The sequence below is a fragment of the Dromiciops gliroides genome, chromosome 4 (genome assembly GCF_019393635.1).
Source record: "Dromiciops gliroides isolate mDroGli1 chromosome 4, mDroGli1.pri, whole genome shotgun sequence".
NCBI lineage: Eukaryota > Metazoa > Chordata > Mammalia > Microbiotheria > Microbiotheriidae > Dromiciops > Dromiciops gliroides.
Window position 1 is genome coordinate 152,374,503 of NC_057864.1, and position 25,691 is coordinate 152,400,193.

General features: G+C 38.4%; 1 protein-coding gene across 2 annotated transcripts in view; it reads right to left on the reverse strand.

The window, feature by feature from the left end:
* The window catches only part of TTC13 (tetratricopeptide repeat domain 13), a 91,175-nt gene extending 65,502 nt beyond the window's left edge, over nt 1–25,673 (reverse strand). For both annotated transcript variants that reach the window (XM_043964525.1, XM_043964524.1), the window contains exons 1-2: nt 25,372–25,673; nt 1,274–1,371 (exon numbers count right to left, since the gene is read on the reverse strand). In XM_043964525.1, coding sequence (XP_043820460.1) covers nt 1,274–1,371; nt 25,372–25,639 — 366 coding nt within the window. In that variant the 5' untranslated portion in view covers nt 25,640–25,673. The remainder of the gene's footprint in view (nt 1–1,273; nt 1,372–25,371) is intronic.
* Between the last annotated feature and the right edge of the window lie 18 nt (nt 25,674–25,691).

The following is a 25,691-nucleotide window of genomic DNA, read 5'->3' on the forward strand; positions in this document are numbered from 1 at the left end:
GGAAGGGAAGGGAAGGGAGGGAGGAAAGGAGAAAGGGAAGAAAGGAAGGAAAGACAAGGAGAGGAAAGGAGAGGAAGGGAAGGAAGGGAAGGGAGGAAGGAAGGAAGGAATTGAAGGAAAGAAGGAGGGAGGAAAGAAAAATATGGCAAACAAGAACATTTACTATTACAGCTTCAATATTAAGTATGCACAAAAATGCCCCTGATTTTAAACTATATATGAACTTATTACTGTTCACTTAGCATTATTACTGTTCACCTAGCATGCTGAAGTACTGCATGATAATTGAAGAACAGTGGACTTGGGAGAGGTAACCTCAGTCTGAATAGCAGTTGTGGCACTTATAGCTTGTATGACTCCAGGCAAGTAACTTATCCTCTTCAAGTCTAATTTTTCCTCATGTGTAAAATGGAGATTAAAAATTTATACTCATATTATTTGGGGGGAGGGGAAGCACTAAGGACTTTGTAAATTTTAACCCAATACATAAATGTGAACTACAATAATCATTAGTAGAACGATCAAACTTTTAACTTATAGAAAATGAATGATGGAAATAAATGAGATTGATCCTCTCTCCCAAAGATTATTATCTTGATTCAACTGAAACAAGTTAGTGTTCATAGTTAATATATGAATACTATAAAATGGATTAGGATAATCGATCATTTTCTAGTTTATCAAGTCCAATTATTTTCATTGATACTGGCACTGAGACATAACCTTATGTAAAAGTCAAGAGAATGACTGTCCAACATATTAAGCACATTTAGAAGAATCTTAAAAGAATCACATCAAATCCATATAGGTTTAATTTTGTCCAGCTGGAAATCTGAATTGTGAATAAGAACATTCTGTATATATAATTATCTGAAAAGTCGTTTCAGTACCTTTTCCCTGCATAGGATGTGGGATACATGCCAATGTATGAGTTGAACCTCATGAAAATTCCACTACTGTTGAACCTTGGAGTAGAAGAGGGAATCCTCTTGCACAGCCGAGTCTATGTAGTCAAGAGATCTTAGTAAACCAGGGCTGGAAAAATTAGGTTACACTTTCCCTCTAAATTATAACATCCTCCCTAAGAATCATGAATGTTCTCAGTAAAAGTCATATAACTACTAGGAGGATCAACTCATGTGCTTATGATACACATAGATTCTATCCATACAATTAGAACTAAATTCTGACCATACAATTAACTTAGAGTAGCTAGAATTTCACCCTTTAATTGGGCCACAGGAAACAGAAAGTGTGGACAATAAAGACATACCAGAATCTTTTCAGCATTAAGGGAAAGCAAGGAATCACAGGGTGGGGATCCTTTTGGCTCACAGTCCGAAGAATCATGGAAGTTCAAAAAAGAGGTCTCTGCAAAACAGAAATATTTCTGGTTATTTCCCTCCTACTGAATTTCACGGCATTTAATCGAGTATTGAAGTCTGACTTAGAATTATAAAAAAATTCAGAATTGTCTCACATATAACTCAGTATAATCAGCAGTTAGAATTATATAAGTACAGACACTATGGTGACATCTTTTATCTCATTATCGAGACAGCATATTCCACCTGCACAGATAAGTACATTCAAGAGGTAAAAATGAGAGAACAACAGAAAAATAAGCCACAAGAGGAAAATTCAAGATTATGAGAAAAAGTTACCTGAGGGACTAATGAAATTTAATTTTAAATTTAATTATATGAATCAACCAGCCAATGTTTGTCAAGCAATTCCTGTGAGCTAGGCACTGAGTTAGGTACGTATTGTAAGGATACAAAGCAGTATAAGACTTGGCCTAGGTAGTCAAAGACCTGACATTTTGTCTGAGGAAGATAACTTTTCAGTCATGTATGTCTTATTTAACAATTTAAGAGTTCAGAGAAGAGAGAGATCCTTGTAGGCTAGGGTGGTCAGGGAAGACTTCATAAAGGAAGAAAGATCTTAACTGAATCTTGAAGGATGGGTAGGACTCAGATAGGCAGAAAGGAAGGAAAAGGTCATTTTTGGCAGAGAGATTAGTATGCATGACAGCATGGAGAGTACAAGGCTTTTATGGACCCTGTAGGCAAAGGCTCCTGTCAGGGAGATAAGGAGGGTTCAAAATACACAACAGCTAGAACCAGAGTGCGGAAGTACTCAGATGTCAGGGGTTGGGTTTTTTATTTTTTCTCAAATGAGGAGACATTTAAGGTTTTTAAGCAGGGAAGTGACAGAATCAAAGCAATGTTTCAGGGAGGCTAATTGGGTAGCAGCGTGTATGTGTGTGTGAGATGGAGGGGAATATGAAAAGACCAATTAGGTAGGAAGACTAATTAAGAAGCAATACAAGCAAAAGACTTATAAGGACTTGAACTAAAGCGATAGCAGCAAGAATAAAAAAGGAAACTTACTTCAATGGATCTGGGATCAATCAATCAATAAGAGAAACATTTACGAAGCACCTACTATGTGCCGGGCACACAGTGTTTATAAGAGCTCCTTAGATGTGAGTACTCGTTTCAAAAAATGCAAATCACTACTTAAACGTTTCCTCTTTGTATATAGGTTGCAATGGCCAAATAACTTGTCACTGTGTGACTAGCTTACTGCAACAAGCTTTTCTGAGGCTAAGGATTAGTTAGGTCAATCCTCAAAATGTAGATTCAGTCTGTTTTGGGAACATACCTGAAGCCTTTCCAACATGAGAAAACCCACCCTAGTTTATATCCTGCTGGCATATCCTTTGAGAAGCTAAGGTCACCTGTGGACTACAATAAAGAATCCATAACAGGGCTTAGTAAAGTGGGAAAATATGAAAATGAAAAATCAATAGGATTTTACTCCTGACCAGCAAAAGGGGTTAAAGGAGTAGGGAAAGAAGGTAAGGAAATGAGAATGAAGAGCCAAGGATAAAAAGATCATGTGTTTTTGTGTGTCTGAATGACTAGAATTGGTATCCCATTAGTAGAAAATAGGAATTCAGAAGGAAGATATTTTTTTCCAAAGAAAATTAGTTTGATTTAAAATATATGAGTTTGAAGTGATAAGAACAACTAAGAATAGATCAAAGACTCATAGCTATCTGGGACTTTTTTTTTTTTTTGCAGGGTATTGAGGGCTAAGTGACTTGCCCAGGGTCACACAGCTATTAAGTGTCAAGTGTCTGAAGCCAGTTGAACTCAGGTCCTGAATCCAGGGCTGGTGCTTTATCCACTGTGCCACCTAGCTGCCCCTATCTGGGACTTTAAGAGATCATTTACTTCAACCTCCCACTAAACAGTGGGATTTCCTCTAAACCAGTGATATCAAACTGAAATAGAAACAAAAGGGAATGGGGGACAACTCTATACATAAAGATCCCTGCAAACTGGATGCTGACAGTTTTGAAATGTAATATTTATCTATGTTTTGGTTTATTTTTATTTATTTATTTTAATTTTTGAAGTTTCCACTTCTTCCATTTTTAGGTTTTATTTTTATTTATTTTTTTAATGTATGAGGTATTTTATTTTTTCTGTTACATGTAAAGATAGTTCTCAACTTTTGTTTATACATGCTTTACAATTTCAGATTTTTCTCCCTCCCTCCCCTCCCCTAGACAGCAGGTAATATGATATAGGTTATATCTATATATCTCTATACATATACATATAGATATATATATACACACACATATATATACACATAATAACATTAATCCTATTTCTGCATTAATCCTGTTACAAGAGAAAGAATCAGAGCAGTGATGCAAAACCTCAAAATAGAAAAAAAAAACAACAGCACCCAAAACAAAAGAAATAATATGGTTCAATCAGCATCTATACTCCACAGTTCTTTCTTTCTTTTTTTTTCTTGGATTTGGAGATCCTCTTCTATCATGAGTTCCCTGGAACTCTTCTGTACCATTGCATTGATGAGAATAATATAGTCCATCACAGTAGGTCAACACTCAATGTTGATGATACTGTGTACAATGTTCTTCTGGTTCTGCTCATCTCACTCATCATCAGTTCACGTAAGACCCTCCAGGTTTCTCTGAACTCTTCCTGCTCATCATTTCTTACAGCACAATAGTATTCCATTGTATTCATATACCACAACTTGTCCAGCCATTCCCCAATTGATGGGCACCCCCTCAACTTCCAATTCCTTGCTACCACGTAAAGAGCAGCTATAAATATTTTTGTACATGTGGGTCCCTTTCCCCCTTCCATGATTTCTTTGGGCAAAAGACCTAAAAGTGGGATTGTTGGGTCAAAGGGTATGCACAGCTTTATCGCCCTTTGGGCATAATTCCAAATTGCTCTCCAGAATGGTTGGATCAGCTCACAGCTCCACCAACAATGCATTAGTGTTCCAATTTTCCACAGCCTCTCCAACATTTATTATCTTCCTTTTTTGTCATTTTAGCCAATCTGATAGGTGTCAGGTGGTACCTCAGAGTTGTTTTAATTTGTATCTCTCTAATCATTAGAGATTTAGAGCATTTTTTCATATGGGAATAGATAGCTTTGGTTTCTTCATCAGAAAACTGCCTGTTCATATCCTTTGACCATTTCTCAATTGGGGAATGACTTGGATTCTTATAAATTTGATTTAATTCCCTATATATTTTAGAGATGAGGCCTTTATCAGAAGCACTGGCCTCAAAAATTGTTTCCCAGCTTTCTGCCTCCCTTCCAATTTTGGATGTATTGCTTCTGTTTATACAAAATTTTTTTAATTTAATATAATCAAAATCATCCATTTTGCATTTTATAATATACTCTATCTCTTGTTTCGTCAAAAACTGTTTTCCTTTCCAAAGATCTGATAGGTACACTATTCCTTTCTCTCCTAATTTACCTATGGTATCACCTCTTATGTCTAAATCATGTATCCATTTTGACCTTATTTTAGTATAAGGTATAAGATGTTAGTCTATGCCTAATTTCTGCCATACTATCTTCCAGTTTTCCCAGCAGTTTTTGTCAAATACTGAGTTCCTATCCCAGAAGCTGGAGTCTTTGGGTTTATCAAACACTACATTACTAGTGTCATTTACTACTGCATTTCCTGAACCTAGCCTATTCCATTGATCTACCACTCTATTTTTTAGCCAGTACCAGATAGTTTTGATGACTGCCGCTTTATAGTAAAGCTCCAGGTTTGGTACCGCTAACCCACCTTCCTGTGAATTTTTTTTCATTATTTCCCTGGATATTCTTGATTTTTTGTTTTTCCAGATGAATTTTGTTATTATTTTTTCTAGCTGTATAAAATAATTTTTAGGTAGTCTGATTGGTATGGCACTGAATAAGTAAATTAATTTAGGCAGTATTGTCATTTTTACTATATTAGCTCTGCCTATCCATGAGCAATTGATATCTTTCCAATTATTTAGATCTGATTTGATTTGTGTGAAGAGTGTTTGGTAGTTGTGTTCATAGAGTTCCTGGGTTTGTCTTGGCAAGTAGACTCCCAAGTATTTTATATTATCTACCGTTACTTTAAATGGAATTTCTCTTTCTATCTCTTGCTGCTGGACTTTGTTGGTCATGTATAGAAATGCTGATGATTTATGTGGATTTATTTTATATCCTGCTACTTTGCTAAAGTTGTTCATTGTTTCAAGTAATTTTTGACTTGATTCTCGAGGATTCCTTAAGTATACCATCATATCATCTGCAAAGAGTGATAGTTTTGCTTCCTCCTTGCCTATTCTAATTCCTTTAATTCCTTTCTCTTCTCTGATTGCTAAAGCTAACACTTCTAGAACAATATTAAATAATAGGGGTGATAATGGACATCCCTGTTTCACCCCTGATCTTATTGGGAAGGCCTCTAATTTATCTCCATTGCATATAATACTTGCTGATGGCTTTAGGTAGATACTGTTTATTATTCTAAGGAAAGCTCCCCCTATTCCTAAACTCTCTAGTGTTTTTATTAGGAATGGGTGCTGTACTTTGTCAAAAGCTTTCTCTGCATCTATTGAGATAATCATATGATTTTGGTTGGTTTTCTTATTGATGTGGTTGATTATGTTAATAGTTTTTCTAATGTTGAACCAGCCCTGCATTCCTGGTATAAATCCCACCTGGTCATAGTGTATTATCCTGGTGATCACTTGCTGTAATCTCCTTGCTAATATCTTATTTAAGATTTTAGCATCAATATTCATTAGGGAAATTGGTCTATAATTTTCTTTCCCTGTTTTTGCTTTGCCTGGTTTTGGTATCACCACCATATTTGTGTCATAAAACGAATTTGGTAGAACTCCTTCTTCACCTATTTTTCCAAACAATTTGTATAATATTGGAATTAATTGTTCTTTAAATGTTTGGTAAAATTCACCCGTAAACCCATCTGGCCCTGGGGATTTTTTCTTAGGGAGTTCATTAATAGCTTGTTCAATTTCTTTTTCTAATATGGGTTTATTTAAGGATTTTATTTCCTCTTCAGTTAACCTGGGCAGTTTGTATCTTTGTAAATATTCATCCATTTCATTTAGATTGTCAAATTTATTGGCCTACAGTTGGGCAAAAGATTTCCTAATTATTGCTTTAATTTCCACTTCATTGGTGGTAACATCACCCTTTTCATTTTTGATACTGGTAATTTGGTTTTCTTCTTTCTTTTTTTTAATCAAATTAACCAATATTTTATCTATTTTATTGGTTTTTTCATAAAACCAGCTCTTAGTTTTATTGATTAATTCTATAGTTTTTTTTGCTTTCAATCTTATTAATTTCTCCTTTAATTTTCAGGATCTCTAATTTAGTGTCTAATTGGGGATTTCTAATTTGTTCTTTTTCTAGCTTTTTAAGTTGAATGCCCAATTCATTAATCTCCTCTTTCTCTTTCTTATTCATGTAAGCATTTAGAGCTATAAATTTTCCCCTAAGCACTGCTTTGGCTGCATCCCATAGATTTTGGTATGTTGTCTCATTATTGTCATTCTCTTGGATAAAGTTATTGATTGTTTCTATGATTTCTTGTTTGGCCCATTCATTCTTTAGAATGAAATTATTTAGTTTCCAATTGATTTTCATTCTACTTTTCCCTGGCTCTTTCTTACATGTAATTTTTATTGCATCATGATCTGAGAAGGATGCATTTACTATTTCTGCCTTTCTACATTTGACTAGGATGTTTTTGTGCCCTAATACATGGTCAATTTTTGAAAATGTGCCATGTACTGCTGAGAAAAAGGTATATTCCTTTCTATCCCCATTCAATTTTCTCCAGACATCTAACATGTCTAACTTTTCTAGTAATCTATTCACCTCTTTCACTTCTTTCTTATTTATTTTTTGGCTAGATTTATCTAATTCTGAGAGGGGGAGATTCAGATCCCCCACTAGTATAGTATTACTATCTAATTCCTCTTGTAACTCATTTAACTTCTCCTCTAAGAACTTGGATGCTATACCACTTGGCGCATACATATTCAATATTGATATTACTTCATTATCTATAGTACCTTTAAGTAAGATGTAATTTCCTTCCTTATCTCTTTTAATGAGATCTATTTTTGCCTGCACTTTGTCTGAGATAAGGATTGCTACCCCTGCCTTTTTTACTTTAGCTGAGACATAATATATTCTGCTCCAGCCTTTTACCTTTACTCTGTGTTTATCTCTCTGCTTCAAATGTGTTTCTTGTAAACAGCATATTGTAGGGTTCTGGTTTTTAATCCACTCTGCAATTCGCTTCTGTTTTATAGCAGAGTTCATCCCATTCACATTCACAGTTATTATTACTGACTGTCTATTCCCCTCCATTCTATTTACCCCCTTTGTACTTTTCCCCCCTTCTTTCACCCTATTCCTCCTCACCGACGTTTTACTTCTTACCCCTGCCTCCCCCGATCTGCCCTCCCTTTTTATCACCCCCTTCTCTTTTCTTTACCCTTTTCTCCCTTGCTTTTGTCCTCCCTTCTATCAGTCCCCCCCTTTCCCTTCCCCTTTTTGTTTCCCTAAAGAATGAGTTAAGTTTCTTTATCCCAATGAACGTATATGTTATTCCCTCTTTGAGTCAAATCTAATGAGAATAGGGTTGAAACCATGTTCCCCCCTCCTTTCTTTCCCTCTATTGTAATAGGTTTTTTTCCACCTCTTCATGTGATATAATTCATCCCATTCCACCTCCCCTTTCTTCTCCTCCCCATAGACTCCCTTTTTATCCCCTTAATTCTTTTGTATCATCACATCAAAGACAATTTATATTTATATCCTCTATATAAAGTCCTTCTCTATGCCCAAATACATTTACAGTTCTTAAGAGTTATGAGTATTATCTTCCTGTATAGGGATATAAACAGTTTAACCTAATAGGGTAACTTTTTTTTCCCCCTGTTTACTTTTTTAAACTTCTCTTGAGTCTTGTATGTTGAGATCAAATTTTCTATTCAGTTCTGGTCTTTTAACCAGGAAAGATTGAAAGTCCCCAATGTCATTAAATGTCCATCTTTTCCCCTGAAAGAAAATGCACATTTTTGCTGGGTAATAGATTCTCGGCTGCAATCCAAGCTCCTTTGCCTTCCGGAATATCATATTCCAAGCCTTGCGGTCCTTTAATGTTGAAGCTGCCAGGTCCTGAGCAATCCTGACTGTGGCTCCATGATATTTAAATTGCTTCTTTCTGGCTGCTTGGAGTATTTTCTCCTTCACCTGATAATTCTGGAATTTGGCTACAATATTCCTTGGAGTTTTCCTTTTGGGGTCTCTTTCAGGAGGTGATCGGTGGATTCTTCCAATGATGATTTTATCCTCTGATTCTATGATATCAGGGCAGTTCTCCTTAATAATTTCCTGGAATATGGTGTCTAGATTCTTTTTCTGGTCATGGCTTTCAGGCAGTCCAATGATTCTCAAATTGTCTCTCCTCGATCTGTTTTCCAGATCAGTTGTCTTTCCAATGAGGTATTTCACATTTTCTTCTATTTTTTCATTTTTTTAAATTCTGCTTGACTGATTCTTGGTGTCTCATGGATTCCTTATTTTCCAACTGTCCCACTTTAATTTTTAAGGCATTGTTTTCTTCAGTGAGATTATGCACCTTTTTTTCCATTTGGCTAAGTGAATTTTTTAAGGTATTGTTTTCTTCAGTGAGATTATGCAGCTTTTTTTCCATTTGGCCAAATGAATTTTTTAAGGCTTTGTTTTCTTCAGCTTCCTTTTCCAAGCTGCTGATTCTTTTTTCATAGTTTGTTTTGCTTTCATTTCTCTCCCCATTTTTTCTTCTACCTCTTGCAACTGATTTTTAAAATCCTTTTTGAGCTCTTCCAGGAAGGCTTTTTGTTCTTGCAACCAATTCACTTTCCCTTGTGAGGCTTCAGACGTAGACAATTTGAGGCTATTGTCCTCATCTGAGTTTGTGTTGGCTTCTTCCCTATTGATACAGAAGTTCTCAATGGAGAGGGCTCTTTTTTGCTTCTTACTCATTATTGCAGCTTATTTATTTATTCTTTAAGTTGAGGTCTGCTCTGGGGGCACCAGGGTCCCTGTTTTGGGCTTCTTGTGCAGGTGTATAGGTGCTGTGTGACCGGACTTTTACTCTGAGGCCTTTATGGTGTGTGGAGATGCCCCGCCCTGCACTTCCTGTCTGATTGTGCTCGGCCAGCCAGGCGTCAGACCCAGGCGTCTGATCCCGCCGTTCGTGGCCCTCTCGGCCGGTGCAGGTAGGTTTTTCCACTGTCTTTCTTGGCCACCAGATTTTTGAACCAGGTTCTGGGAGCCTCAGTTGTTCGGCTGTGGCCCGCAGCTCCTGCTGACTTGCCCTGACCCCCTCGGGGCTGGGTTGCTGCCCTGCGCTGGGCCTCCCTCTTGCCCGAGTCAGACCAACCTTTTCCTGAAGTCTTCTAAATTATCTCTGGTTGGAGGACTGTGTCTCTCTGTCTCTTTGCAGGTTCTGTAGTTTCAGAATCCGTCCAGAGGCTTGATTTAATGTTCGTTTTGAGGGAACAGAAGGAGAGCTCAGGCAGCTTGCTGCTTCCTCTCCGCCATCTTGGCTCCGCCCTCTTATTTTTATTTATTTTTAAAATATTTCCCAATTACATTTTAATCTGGTTCTGGTAATAGTGGCTTACCTGTTTGATACCTCTGATCTAAACCATTCAAAACAGAGTTTAAACAGCTTGCTTGAAAACTTACAATGATAAAGGATTTATTACTATAAGCTACTGGAGAGCCTATCCTTATTCCATCAAAATTTGTGTCCTAGTAACTTTCACCCATTGATCTAAGTTCTCCCCTTTGAAGCAAAAAAAAAAGTTTACTTTCTGTTGCTTATGACAGCTCTTCAAATGTCTCAAGACAAGCATCATATAACACTTAAGTCTTCAGTATTCTCATTTCCTTTAAACATTTCAAAAACCACATGGAATCCAGCTGTCTATCTCAAGATGAAGAGATGCTCCTGGAGTGTTGAAAGTCAACTTTCCTCACTTCATCTACAACAGCTGCTGCTTTACTTTTTAGATTTTGGATGTTGTTCCTCTAGCTTCACAGGATTGTAGATTTAGGGCTAGAAGGGAGTTTTGAGGTCATCAAATATAGCCCCCTCATATTACAGATGAGGTAACAAGGGCCCAAAGAGGTTAAGTGACTTGCTTCTAAGGTAGTAAGTAGCAGAATCTATCAACGCCCCTCAAAGTGTGGTGCCGAAATGGGCACACTACTTCAGATGTGGGATAACCACTACTTCACATATAACCTGACTACTGTAGAGGACAACTGGAGTATTAGCTCCCTGGATCTGGACACAATATACATATTAACTTAGACTAACAGTACATTAGCTTATTTCGGAGTGAACTAAGTTCACTCATGAAGTTGTCAAAACAGGTTCCTTATCTTACCATTATGTAAATGTCATCTTATGGGTTTGGGTTTATTATTCTAGCATTTCAGGATAATTTGGAATCCTGAGTCTGTCATGCAAAGTATTAGCTTTTGATAAGCAGGTACTTGTCCAAGGTATGTTCATACAGTGCTTTAAGGTTTACAAGACTTTAAACTTTAAAGACATTATCTCATTTGGTCCTCACAACAACCGTGAGGGAGTTGTTACCCATTTTACAGATGAATTAACTGAGGCTCCAAGAGATTACCTTACTTGCCCAGGCTCACAGTTAAAAATGGGCTGAAGTTGCTTCCACCTCCCAAACTCTGTGATTCATGTGACATACTCATACTGGTAGCTATCCAGCATCAGGTTACCATATGTTATTTATTTTTTAATCTATCTTCTCTTCCCCTTTTCAGTGCTTTTTCATATCAAGCATCAAAGAGAAAAAGGATGCTAATAAGTGACCATCCTCTTTGCTTGACAAGCTAAATGAACAACCATTCCAATCCCTGGGCATTATCTATGTGTTATTTTTTATTAGTAATAGTCCTCAGTGAAGGAAAAGATTTAATAATTCCACTTTACCTACCTGTGTGGGAGATATATGGTATGAGGTTTGATACCTGTTAGGCAATTTAAAATGTGTAAAACATCTTGGATTACTTGGAGAAAAAAGAGTTGTGCTCTACATTCCAAATCATAATGATAAAAATCTGAAAAGGCCTTGAAACTCGTCTTATCAGTTTTCATACTTAGCTCTCCTATGAGAGATCAGATGTTTTTGACTTCTAGCCAACCATAAACAGTTTCTTTTTCTGGGTCTTTTGCAATCTGGGATCAAAATAGGAACCAGTATGACTCAGTGGATCAAGCAACAAGGGAAGCACTCAAGAAATCTGAGTTCTGATCCCATATTCCATCACCCAGAGTAACTTACTCCCTGGCAAAGGCACTAACACCCTTTGTACTTCATAGGGTTGGACTTACCTCACAGGGACAATGTAGGAAATAGGAAAAAAATTATAATAAACCAACTCCCCAAAATGAACATCAAACACATCAGTAACAAGATGTGCAAAGTACACAAAGGTGAAAAACCCCTGCTTCCTTGCAAACTGCATTTACTATTCTAAAATATTTTTTGAGTCTGCAAGATTATCTAGGAATGCTTAACCTGGGGTCCATGGATAGATTTCAAGGGATCCATGAATTTGGACAGGAAAAAAATTACATCTTTCCTTTCACTAACCTCTAACAAAAATTTATCATTTCCTTCAATAATATGAAAACATTATTCTGAGAAGGGGTTCATAAGTTTCATCAGGATGCTAAAAGAGTCTATGACACTGAAAAAAATTAAGAAGCCCAGATCTAGACTGATCCACAAGAAACAGATCTCTTGAAAGTTATGTATCATAAAAGGGGAAAGCTTTTAAGTTAGCCAATCTATTTTTGTGGTTTGAAAGATATAGTTATCTAAAAAAATAAACTTAAAAAAATTTTGCAATAATTGTTTTGCTGAATGTATAAGAATATGGGGCATTCTCCAGTGATCAAAGGATATGAACAGGCAGTTTTAAAGAAAAGAAAATAAGATTGCCTAATATGACAGAAAATGACAAATGTTGGAGGGGATAGGGAAAAGTAGGGACACTATTACACTTCTAGTGATCTTCGTTCTGGAAAGCAATTTGGAACTATGCCCAAAGGGCTATAAAATTGTGGATACCCTTTGATCCAGCAATACCACTACTAGATCTGTGCCCCAAAAAGATCAAAGGAAAAGGACCCATATGTACAAAAATATTTATAGCAGCTCTTATTGTGGTGGCAAAGAATTGGAAACTGAGGGAATTCCCATAAATTGGGGAATGGCTGAACAAATTGTGATATGATTGTGGAAGGCTATTGTGCTATAAGAAAAGACAAGCAGGATGGTTTTAGAAAAACCTGGGAAGACTTTTATGAACTGATGCAAAGTGAAGTGAGCAGAACTAGAAGAACATTGTACACAGCAATAGAAAGATGATCAACTGTAAACAACTTAGCTATTCTGATCGATACAATGATCCAAAACAATTCCAAAGGACTTATGATGAAAAATGCCATCCACTCCAGAGAAAGAACTGATGGCCTATGAATCCAGAAGAAGAATAGTTGAATCCAGAAGAAGAATAGTGTGGTTTTTTTTGTTTTTTAGTGAGGCAATTGGGGTTAAGTGACTTGCCCAGGATCACACAGCTAGTAAGTGTTAAGTGTCTGAGGCCGGATTTGAACTCAGGTCCTCCTGACTCCAGGGCTGGTGCTCTATCCACTGCGCCACCTAGCTGCCCCCTAAAACTTTATTATTCTTGGGGGGCTTTTTTGGTCTGCATTTTCCTTTATAATACAGCTAAAATAGAAATGGTTTGTATGACTGCATGTGCATAATCTATATCAAATTGTTCACCTTCTCAAGAAGGGAGAAGACAATGGGAGGAGAGGACATGGAACTCAAAACTTTTTTTTTTTTTTAGTGAGGCAATTGGGGTTAAGCGATTTGCCCAGGGTCACACAGCTAGTAAGTGGTAAGTGTCTGAGGCTGGATTTGAACTCAGGTACTCCTGAATCCAGGGCTGGTGCTCTATCCACTGTGCCATCTAGCTGCCCCTACTCAAAACTTTTAAAAAGCAAATGTTAAAAATTTTAATTCACATATAATTGATAAAAAATTAAATGTAAAATAATAATTGTTTAGCTGGTGTAACAATCTTACTCTTCACAACAGCCATGCCTGTTGTTTTTCTTTTCTTTTCTTGCACAATGAGAAAATTAGAAAGTTAGGCCTGGTATGTTAATCTTGGCTTGATTCTTTTTTTTTTTTTTTTAGTGAGGCAATTGGGGTTAAGTGACTTGCTCACAGTCACACAGCTAATAAGTGTTAAGTGTCTGAGGCCAGATTTGAACTCAGGTACTCCTGACTCCAGGGCCAATGCTCTATCCACTGCTCTACCTAGCTGCCCCCTTGGCTTGATTCTTAAAAAACAAACTCACTAAATGAATATCGGCAAATTGACCTCTCTGGTTCTCACCTTCCTCATCTGTCAAATTGAACAAGGTGATCTCAAACTAGCGTATGTGTCGTCCTAATGGTTCCAAAGTTCAAAAACTTGACTCACAAGTCTAAAGAAAAAGTCAATGTTTAACAGAATATACAAAAACAACAGTTTTTCTTTAAAAGACAAAGCTAATCCTCTTAAGACCAGGAATTTGTGAGGGGTACATGACTGTTAATCAGAATGCAAACATCATAGGCCATGGGATCCATCACCTTCATATTAATCATGTTACAGAATAATATTTCTAAAACTACCTGGAGAGCTGACAAATTTTTCTTCCTCAAATGTACTATGGCACACCTCCAATAGAAGGGTACAGTCATAGTACATAGAAGTTGTGTTTCTAACTATTCAGACTTCAACTCCATCACCACTCTTTATCCCCCTTTGCAACTGCTCCCTTTTATGTTCTATCTTCCCTGATTAGAATATAAACTCACTGAGGGCAGAGACTGTCTTTCTTCTTGCTTGTATTTGTACCTCTATAACTTAGCACAAATCCTGGTATCATTTCTTGTTGTTCAGTTGTGTCTGACTTCATGATCCCTTTTGGGGTTTTCTTGGCAAAGAGACTAGAGTGGTTTGCCATTTCCTTCTCCAGCTCATTTTACAGATGAGGAAACTGAGGCCAACAGGGTTAAGTGACTTGCCCAGAGTCATACAGCTCCTAAGTGTCTGAGGCAAATTTGAAGTCAGGTCTTCCTGACTCCAGGTTTGGTGCTCTATCCACCTACCTGCCTCATCCTGGTATATAGTAAATATTTAATAAATGCTTATTGACTTGTCTTACCTACAAAGAGTACCTGATTAAAATTTCTAAAGTATTATGAGGGTTTGATATTTAGTTACTCTGAACAATGTATAAGAAAACATTTAGAAATATAAATCTATTACAACTGTGCAATCTTTTCCAAAAACATTCTACCGATGCTCCATCAGTTTAGATGACTGGTTTCTGGATGTATTATACATGAAAACAGCCATCAAGACCTAGTCTGAAGTAGTCTGTATGTTAAAAGACACAGAGCTGAAATCAAACTGTTACCTATCAGATCAGGAAAAGAAAATTTAGGTACTTAATAAGAAAGGCAGCTGCTAAAAGCTGCTTTTGTATATTAAGAAAAATGGGAGGGGGAAATGAGTTCCTAATTCATTCATTTTAATGATTATTAATACTGTTCTCAAAATAGTAAATTAACCAGTATACGTAATTAAGAAAGTAAACAAGGTGTGATTAAAAACAATACAACCAGGGTGGAGGTTGATGTTAACAATCAGATAAGAAAAAAAGCACAGAATGCATTAAGAAGCAGGCACTGCACTATTTAGAAAAGGGGGTTGGGAAGAGGAGATGCATGTGTCTGAGGTGATAGGAATAAATTTAGAGGGCAGCTAGGTGGCACAGTGGATAAAGCACGGGCCCTGGATTCAGGAGGACCCGAGTTCAAATCCAGCCTCATACACTTGACACTTACTAGCTGTGTGACCCTGGGCAAGTCACTAACCCTCATTGCTCTGCCAAAAACAAACAAAAAAAGAAACACAATTCTTAAGGACTTAACTATTTATGTAAAAATCACACTATAATGTCAAGACAATAAGAAAATGCAAAGACTTACCTGAAGCATTACTGCAAAAATAAAGAAAAAAATATTTTAAAAATTATTTTGTTCAGATAAATGATCAAAATATATGAAGAGGTAAGGGAAGTAATCCAAGTTTTCAACAATCATATGAAAAAATATCCAAAATACTTTTTAAGAGAAATCCAAGTTAAAATAACTCAGAGGCTGCACCTAACACTCAAGATTGGCAAGTATGGCTATTGTTGGAGGGGATGTGGGAAAGCATGCATATTAATACACTGGCTGGTAGAGGTATTAATTGGTCTAGTCATTTTAGAATGCAGCTAGAAACTATATTCAAAAAGTCATTAAACTGGGGGGCAGCTAGGGGATGCAGTGGATAAAGCACCAGCCCTGGATTCAGGAGGACCTGAGTTCAAATTCTGCCTCAGACACTAGACACTTACTAGCTGTGTGACCCCAGCAAGTTACTTAACCCTCATTGCCCCACCCCACGGGGGGGGGTCATTAAATTGTGTATAACCTTTGACCCAACCATACTACTTCTAGACCCATACCCTAAAGATTTCCAAAATGAAGAGAGGGACACATATAAACAAAAATATCAATACCAGTTCATTTGACAGTGTCAAAGAAAAGGAAAGGGGGATTAGGAAATGGCTGAACAAACTTTGGTACATGAATATAATATGTGCCATAAGAATTGAAGAAATGGATGCTATGAGAGAAACCTGGAAGAACTTGTATGAGCTCATGCAGAATGAAGTGACAAGAACCCAGAAAACATTTTAAAATAACAATAACAATAATGTAATGAAAAACAACTTTGAAAGACTTAAGAACTCTGATCCACAAAACAACCACCCAGATTCCAAAGGACCAGTGCAGAAATACTTTCCCAACCTTCTGACAGAAAAACAAGGACCTAAAGTTTCAAAATGAGACACACATTTGTGGACATGGCTGACATGGGGAATTGTTTAGCTTAATTACGTATGGCTGATACAAGGGTTCTATTTTTTTTTTCTTTCTTTCATAGGGTTGGGGAGTTCACTGAGGAGAAAGAAGGCTGGCAATGGGTTTACCAATTTTCTTTTTAAGTTTGAAAAAGGTCACTGAAGCACTTTTTAAAATCCATAAAAGACAGGGGCAGCTAGGTGGCGCAGTGGATAGAGCACTGGCCTTGGAATCAGGAGGACCTGAGTTCAAATCTCAGACACTTGGCACTTACTAGCTGTGTGAACTTGGGCAAGTCACTTAACCCTCACTACCCAACCACCAAACAAATAAATAAATAATAAAATCCATAGAAGACGATAGAACGAAGGTCAGTGTAAAACAAGGGCAAGCAGGATCACTTTGGAGAATTTGTTATAATGCTTAAAGAGAATAGCAAGCTGTTCATAACACAGATTCACCATTTCATGTACAATTTGGAATTATATATGAAGGTGCTCATCTTGCCTAGTGTTAAATTAATTTCAAAATTAAAAGAAAGTGGTTTCATCCTATGAGGTTTTTTTTCCTTTTACAAAAAACTGTAAATGTACCAAATGGTTTGTAGTAGACAAACATAAGTCACTGATCCAAATGTGTCCCCTGTGTGCAGTGAAGCAGAGTAGAAAGAACAATAGACCAAGATAAGATGCAGGAGATCTGGGTTCTAGTCCTGACTTTGCCACTATTAAACACAGGGTAAGCTGCCTGAACTTTCTAGGCTTTAGTAGCCTCATATATTAAAAGAGGACTCAACAATTGCACTTCCAGATCCAGAATCCATGATTCAAAGGAATGCTTTTGAAAATAAACTGATAAAAGTATGGTCAGGAATAGGGTTCTGGTTGAATTTATTCAAGATTAAAAATTTTACTTAGAGACCATCCAGTTAAGAGGTTCTAAACCTGAGGTCCATGAACTTGTTTTTTAAAAGATTTTGACATCTATATTTTAATATAATTGGTATCCTTTGAAATACTATGAATTTTCTTTTAAGCATTCAGAAACATTTTCCTGAGGATTCCATAGACTTCACCAGACAACCAAAGAAGTCCATCTCTCCCTCCCTCCCTCTCTTTCTCTCTCTCTCTCTCTCTCACACACACACACACACACACACACACACAAGATTATGATCACATGACCAATAGAGGTAGCTAGGTGCCTAGAGTACTTGACCCGGAGTCAGGAAGATTGGTCAAAACTGGCCTCTGACACTTACTGGCTGTATGACCCTGACCTCTGTCTGCTTAAGTTTCCCCATCAGTAAAATGGGGATAATAATAGCACCTACCTCCCAGTGTTGTTGTGAAGATCAAATGTAGATGGAGCCAAGACAGTGGTAGGCAGCAACCCAACTGAAGTCTCTCAACATACCCCTCCAAACAACTTTAAAATAATGCCTCAAATCAAATTTTGGAGCAGCAGAACCAACAAAGGGTCAGGGTGAGCCATTTTTTCAAGCCCAAGACCACTTAGGAGGTTGGCAGGAGAGGTCTGTGATACCAGGGTAGAGGCCTAGTACTTGTGGCTGCAGGAGAATAGGGAACATGGTCACAGTTTCAGGGCCAAGAGGAGTGCTAGGACTTGCCGATGTATTGGAGAAGAGGCCCTTCTTGGGTAAAGATTAGTCCAGGAAGGAGAGCAGTGACCACAAGTCTTCCTATATCAACCACCCTGGAAGCACCAAAAACTTGCAGACCACCAAAACTAGCACTGAAAACAGCACAAAAAACCTGAAGCTTACGACAGTGCCTCCCCACCCAAAGATGAGCAGAGTCCAACTTTAACATAAAGTTCAAAGTCAAGAAATAGGCTGGGAAAACTTAAAAACAACAAAGAACTTGACCATAAAAAATTACTACAGTGGCAGGGAAGACCAAGACACAAACTCAGAAGAAAATAAAACCATGAAAATAGCTACAACCAAAAGATCAAAGAAAAATACTAATTGGACAAAATAGACCTAATTAAAAGAGATAATCAGGGAAACTATATTTTGCTAAAAGGTACAACAGACAACGAAATAATACCAAAATTTTTATAGCAAGTTTCTTTGACAAAGGCTTCATTTCTCAAATATACACTGAGTAGAGAATTGAGTCAAATTTACAAAAATATGAGCCATTTTCCAACTGACAAATGGTCAAAGGATATGAGCAAGCAGTTTCAGAAGAAGGAATAAAAGCTATCTATAGTCATGTGAAAAAATATTCTAAATCACTATTGATTAGAGAAATAAAAAATAAAACACCACCTCACACCTATCAGAAATGACAAATTCTGGAGGGTTTGAGGGGAAATAGGTACACTAATAAACTGCTGATAGAGTTATGAACTAGTCTGATCATTCTGGAGAACAATTTGGAACTATGCCCAAAGGGCATACCTCTTTTTGTCGTGGCAAAGAATTGGAAATTGAGGGGATGCCCATCACTTGAGGAATGGCTAAACAAGCTGTGGTATATGAATGTAATGGAATACTACTGTGCTGTAAGAAATGATGAACAGGCAAATTTCAGAAAAACCTGGAAAGATTTATGTGAATTGATGCTGAGCGAAATGAGCAGAACCAAGAGAACATTGTACACAGTAACAACATTGTGTGATGATTAACTGTGATAGACTTAGCTCTTCTCAGCAATAAAATGATCCAAGACAATGCCAAAAGACTAATGATGGAAAATGCTCTTCACACCCAGAAAAAGAACTATGGTGTCTGAATGCAGACTGAAGCATACTATTTTCATTTTTGTTCTTGTTTCTTCTTTCTTGTGGCTTTTTCCTTTTGTTCTGATTGTTCTCTCACAACATGACTAATGTGGAAATATGTTTAACATGATTGTAATATATAACCTATATCAGATTGCTTGCTAGCTTCAAGAGGGAGAAGGAAAGGGTGGGAGGGAGAAAAATTTGGAACTCAGAATCTTACAAAAATAAATGTTGAAATTTATCTTTACATGTAACTGGGGAAAAAAATAAAATACTATTTTTAAAAAACTGCATACCTTCTGACCCAACAATACCACTGCTAGATCTATATCCCAAAGAGATTAAAAAAAAAAAAGGAAAAGGACCTATATGTATAAAAATATTTATAGCAGCTCTTTCTGTGGTAGTAAAGAATTGAGGGGATGATCATCAATTGGGGAATGGATGAATAATATGTGGCATATGATTGTGATGGAGTATTACTGTGCTATGAGAAACAATGAAGGGGATAGTTTCAGGAAAAAAATGGGAAGACCTATATAAATTGACGAAAAGTGAAGTGAGAAGAACCTGGTGATCATTGTGCACAGTAAGAGCAATCTTGTAATGATCAACTGTGAGAATCTTGACTACTCTGATCAATACAATGATCCAAGACAAGTCCAAAGGGCTCATGATGAAAAAATGCTATCTGCCTTCAGAGAGAGAACTGATGAACTCTGAATGCAAACTGAAATATAACTCTCTGAATTTATTTTTTTCTTTTTTCTGTGATATGGCTAATATGGAAATGTTTTACATGATTTCACATGTATAATTGATATCATTTAGCTTGTTCTCTTAGTGGGTGGAGAAGAGGTGGGAGAAAGGGAGAGAATTTGCGACTAAAAACTGAAAAATAATGTTTCAAATAATTTTTAAAGAGAAAAAAATATCAAATATGAAGATCTTTGTAAAGCAATGTACTAGCTATTATTATTCCTTCCTTTTACAAATAAGAAACTGACTCAGAGATTAAATAACTTGGTCCACATCGTACATCTAATTGGAAGTACGGCAGGAAATAGAATCCAGACTTCCTAACTCCAACCCAATGTTCTTTCATTTTTTTTTTATTTGTAGACCTCAAAATGTCACAAAAATTATCTGCCAGGGCTTATAACTTCAGTTTACCTAGGCATTTTATTTTATTTTATTTTTATTTTTTTTTTTTTGTGGGACAATGGGGGTTAAGTGACTTGCCCAAGGTCACACAGCTAGTAAGTGTCAAGTGTCTGAGGCCGGATTTTGGAACTCAGGTACTCTTGAATCCAGGGCCAGTGCTTTATCCACTGTCCCACCTAGCTGCCCCTGGCCTAGGCATTTTAAATAATAGATTTCACCAGACAACACAGAAATGTAGAAAGAGAGTTAAAAAGAAAACTTAACTCCCAACTTCCAGACAATCACATTATTTCCTTAGTACACAACCACATTTTTCATGTTTTTTGAGCACTGCATAATAGTCAAAATAATTAAGTTTCCAGGGAAGGCAGCATGGCCTGGAGGATAGGTCACTTGACTGAAAGTAAAACCTGGTTCAAATCTTGCTGGGGACACTTTGTAACTGTGTGACCCTGGGCACTTATGTTACTTTACATCTCTTCGATTCAGATTCCTCATCTGTAAAATGAGAGGGTTGGGATTCAAGGGCTTCTGAAGTTTCTCCAGCTCTAAATTTTGTATTCTAAGATCCTAAAAATTCAAAGATAGGGGAAGACTAAAATCAGGAGATTTTAATAATAAAAAAAGAAGGCATCAGCCATAAAAGAATTTTATATGGCCTCTTTCTAATTTCCTTTCTTTGATCTCTCTGAGGGCAGCTAGATGGCGCAGTGGTTAAAGCACTGGCCCTGGATTCAGGAGTACCTGAATTCATATCCGGCCTCAGACACTTGATATTTACTAGCTGTGTGACCCTGGGCAAGTCACTTAACCCCCATTGCCTGCAAAAAAAAAAAATCTCTCTGAAAAAGTCTGAAGGTCAATTTGAATGTAGCTGATTCAATTCAACAAGCATTCAAAGGCACTGTGATAGGCACCAGGACTAAAGATAAAAGCAATGCTTCTTGTCTACAAGGAGTTTACATCCTATTGGGAAACATACAACATCACACAGATAAGTAAATACAGAATTTATACAAAGTAAATACAAAGTAATTTCAAGGAGAGGATCAGAAATATCTTCTATAAGAGGTGACAAGTGGGTTGAGCTTGAAAGGAACTAGGAATTCCAAGAGGTATTGGTAAGGAGAGCACAATAGGAATTTGGGGAAGTTGGCATAAAAGTAGTGAGTTGCCAGATGCCTTGTCATATATGAAGAACAGCAAAGAGGCAAGTCAGGCTGGAAAGCAGCATATGTGAGGGTTAGAAATGTGAAAATCTGGACAGATAGGCTCTAGCCACATTGTGAATAACTTTAAATGTCAAATAGATGAGTTTATATTTTTATCCTAGAAGCCAACTGGGAGCCTATTAACCTCCTTGAGCAGGGGAATGATATGATCAGACCTATGTTTTAGAAATATCAATTTGGCAGCGGTATGGAGGATAGACTGGAAAGAAGAGAAGCAGGAACAATTCTTAGGAGATAACTGAAATAGTCCAGATGAAAGATGATGAGGGCTTGAATTAGGGTGGTGTCCTTCTGAATAGAAAAAACAGATGTGTGTGATACGGTGAATTTATGAATGAAAACCTCTTTTATTAACACCTTACCCTATGCCAGACACTGAACTAAGTGCTGTGGGGGAAGAATCATGATTTTTTCACTTGACTTTACTATCTTCTCATGGGCTGGGAAAGAAAAGTCAAGAGTCAAGTATGACTCTGTGGTTGTGAAACTGCAAAACTGAAAGGATGGTAATGCTTTTGATAGAAAAAGGGAAATGAGGAGTAAGGTTATGTTAATGGGAAAATACAGTAAGTTCTCTTTTAGATATATTGAGTTTGAGGTACCTACGGAACATTTAGATAGATGCCTAGCACAAAGTTCAAAGGATCACTGATTCAGAGCTGGAAGGAACCTTAGAGGTCCAACCCTCTCATCTAATGGACAAAGAAACTGAGGATCAGAGAGGTTTGGTGACTCACCTAGGGACACACAGCCATTAAATGTCTGAGACAAACAGGAATCGGGAACTAGGGATTTAAGAGCTAAAGATAAGGGGCAGCTAGATGGCGAAGTGGTTAAAGCACCAGCCCTGGATTCAGGAGTACCTGAGTTCAAATCTGACCTCAGACACTTGACATTTACTAGCTGTGTGACCCTGGGCAAGTCACTTAACCCCCATTGCCTGCAAAACAAACAAACAAACAAAAAAAAACAAACAAAAAAAAGAGCTAAAGATAGTGAAAATATGACCAGGCTCACAATAGTGTCAAGATTGTGAAGGGAGAAAAGACCAGAGCAGAGGATGATGGAGGGATTGAGTAGAAAGAAGAAGAATATGTTTGGAAGTGAGTGAAGAAGAAAGATGAAAGGTAGGAATTTATGGTCTTCCAAGCAAGACAGCTCTAGCATACTTAATAAAATATATACTTTAAAAAAACAAACAAAAATTCAGCTAGACGTGATGAGATTCATGGCCTAACATACAACCCTCCTTTTCTATTCTTATTCCTATATGGTTTGCATTTGTTGGTGTTTGTCAAATTCAGAAGAAAAGAAATGATAGAAAGGAAAGGGAACAGAGTTAAATTGTCAAATTCAGAAGAAAAGAAAAAAACAAAACAAAAATTTTTTAAGCCATGGTCATATACGAATTTTAGTTTTGAATGAGGCAAGTCAAACCATCATTATAGCTAATGTAGAAATCAAGAATATGACTATTTCTTTGTGTGGCAGAGTAAAAAGTAGAGATCATAGGAAGTAAGGAGATTGATGAACTGGAAGTCCAGGGTACTTGAGAGGAATAGCAAATAGAGTGCTTCAGTCAGGAAGACCTTGGTTCCAATCTTGTCTCAAAGGCCTATTAGTTTTGTGATCCTGGTCAAGTCACAACCTCACTCAGCCTGTTTCCTTATCTGTAAAATGGGGAAAATAACACCTAGTGCACAAGGTTATTGTGAGGATCAAATAAAATAATGTTAACTGTTTTGCAAACCTTAAAGTACTACAAAAAATGTTAGCTATTGTTATTATCACTACCCTATCATCATCACCATCATGTCCCTAAGTATGGGAAGGTGAGAGACCATCAAAGTAAGAACAGAGAGGGTCAAACAATTTCTTTGTTTGAGGATTTTTTGTCAAGTATTTTTAAAAGAATTGTAAAGAATAAGAAAAATTTTAACTCTGTTCCCTTTCCTTTCTATCATTTAACATATCTGGAAGTTTCAGGGACCTATGATTGAACTTATGTGGGGACTTCCCTACTTATACAGATCCCATGAATTGCCAGAGCCAAAAGCAAGCAAGCAAACAAACAAAACCTCACCAAGTGACCAAACCTCTGGGGACCAGTATCAATGAATTTAAGTAAACTAGTCCAGATAACTGCCTAGGTGCATCACCCTGAAGGGGCCAGGCAGATTTCAAGAATCCAGGATCATCTCATGCCATAATGAAGCAACAGAATAGGGCTTTAGTAGAAGAAAATGTATCAAAAGTTGGAGTAAGTGTTGTGCAGGTCACCAAGTCACCTCAAATGACAGTTGTGTAATTTCACATTACTTGTTTATTACTTCCCCACCGCCTAGATTCTCCCTAGCCAAGAAGTCTTGTTTCTAGTGCGAGTGGCCCTACTACTTCTGTAGTATGCTCCTTGCACAAGTTGTTCTTCCTCCCAAAAAGGACTATCAACAGAATAAAGAAGTGACGCAAACCCTCAGATTTCGTCTATCTCATGCAAATTAGGCTGTGTTAATCATAGCCTGATCTCTCCCTTACAAATCTTAGTTTTACTCACCAATATAGGCAATGCAAAATAATGCTACAGCCAGGGACCTAACCCCAGCTAACTGCAACCCTTGCAAATTCACTTCGCTAACTCAGACAAACGAGGGGGGGGGGGGGAGAAACCTTCACTTTCCTCCCTAATAATGCCTTTGAAAAGGAACTTGTACTAACAACTAAAAACTAGAAAAGTTTCACACACACACACACACAATTAACACCTGATCCACTGGCAATATTTGCTTTGTCTATGAAACATTTCCCATTACTTATTAAACTGAGGCCAGTAGTGTTCAGGTTTAATGAATGAGTTGGCCCATCTCCAATATACACACAACTTCTGATACACACAATCCAAAGCCTGCAGAGCTCTTTTACCCTCTGAAGCTACAAGAAGATCACAGGTCAGTCTTAATGACTGAAACTAAAGAAGAAAAAAAGTTTGTCCCTACCCTCCCCCCACCCCCTTTTTTTTTTCCTTTTCCTCCTCTAAGCATGTGGATTTCAGAGATTGTGTTTAATACAGGGGATGAAGGCAGGGGGGTGGGGAAACGTGCTTTGCACACGCAGCCTTTACAAAAGGTGCTTTCCCCTTCTCCGGTTTCTGGGTGGAAAAGGACATAGCTGGCGTCCTTCTAGGAGCACAATGAAGCAACGAGGGAAGGGTGTCTCGAGGGCTCCGCTCACCACGCTCCTCAGCCTAGAACATGAGCTGGGCAGGTGTCACTCACACCTCCCCCGACCCCAGGACGCCCCGGGCTGCCCTGACCTCCTCTTCACGACGCACCCCACCTCGGCCCGCCCCGCCCCACCGCACTGCACTGCACCCCGGCTGGCCGAGATCCGGAAAGGTCGCGGGGGAGCCTTTCATTTGAGGACGTTTCCCTCGCTTTTTTCGGGTGCCCTCCCTCCCGCACAGGCGATGGATCAGGAGCTGCAGCAGAGAAGAGCTAGAGCAAGTCCAGGGGAGGGCGGCAGAGGCGGGAAAGCAGCACGGGGCGCGATTTCCCGCGGGGGGCCCGAGGCAACATATGTTCCCCGGGAAAAGACGGCGGAGCCTCGGGAGCCTCTGGAACCCGCGGCCGCGGTCCTGGGGGGGCACTGGCCCGCGTCACTCTCCCGGGACCCTCGGTCCGATCCTGTCCTCCGCTCTCCACGGCCGGCCCTAGCCAGGAGCCCCAGCTCGGGCCGGGCCCCCCGTGCTGCTTGCTGCTGCCTACTCACCGCTGCACTCCGCTGAAGGCTGGTCCCCCCAGTCCCCAGAATGCGGGTCGCAGCCTCCGCCTCCGCCGGCCCCGGGCGCCGCCTGCTGCCGGTGCTGCAGCTCCTGCTTGAGCAGGGACAGCGGCGAGTAGTACTCGGTGCCCAGGGCTCCAGGGTGCAGCTCGGCGGACAGGGCCCCCAGGAGCAGCAGCGCCAGGAGGCGCCCGGCAGCGCCGGCTGCGGACACAGCGCCGCCCCAGCCGCAGCAACAGCAGCCGGCAGGTGCCATCTTCCTTCAAGGCGCATGTGCGACCGGCTCCTCTCCTAACCACTCGAGCTTC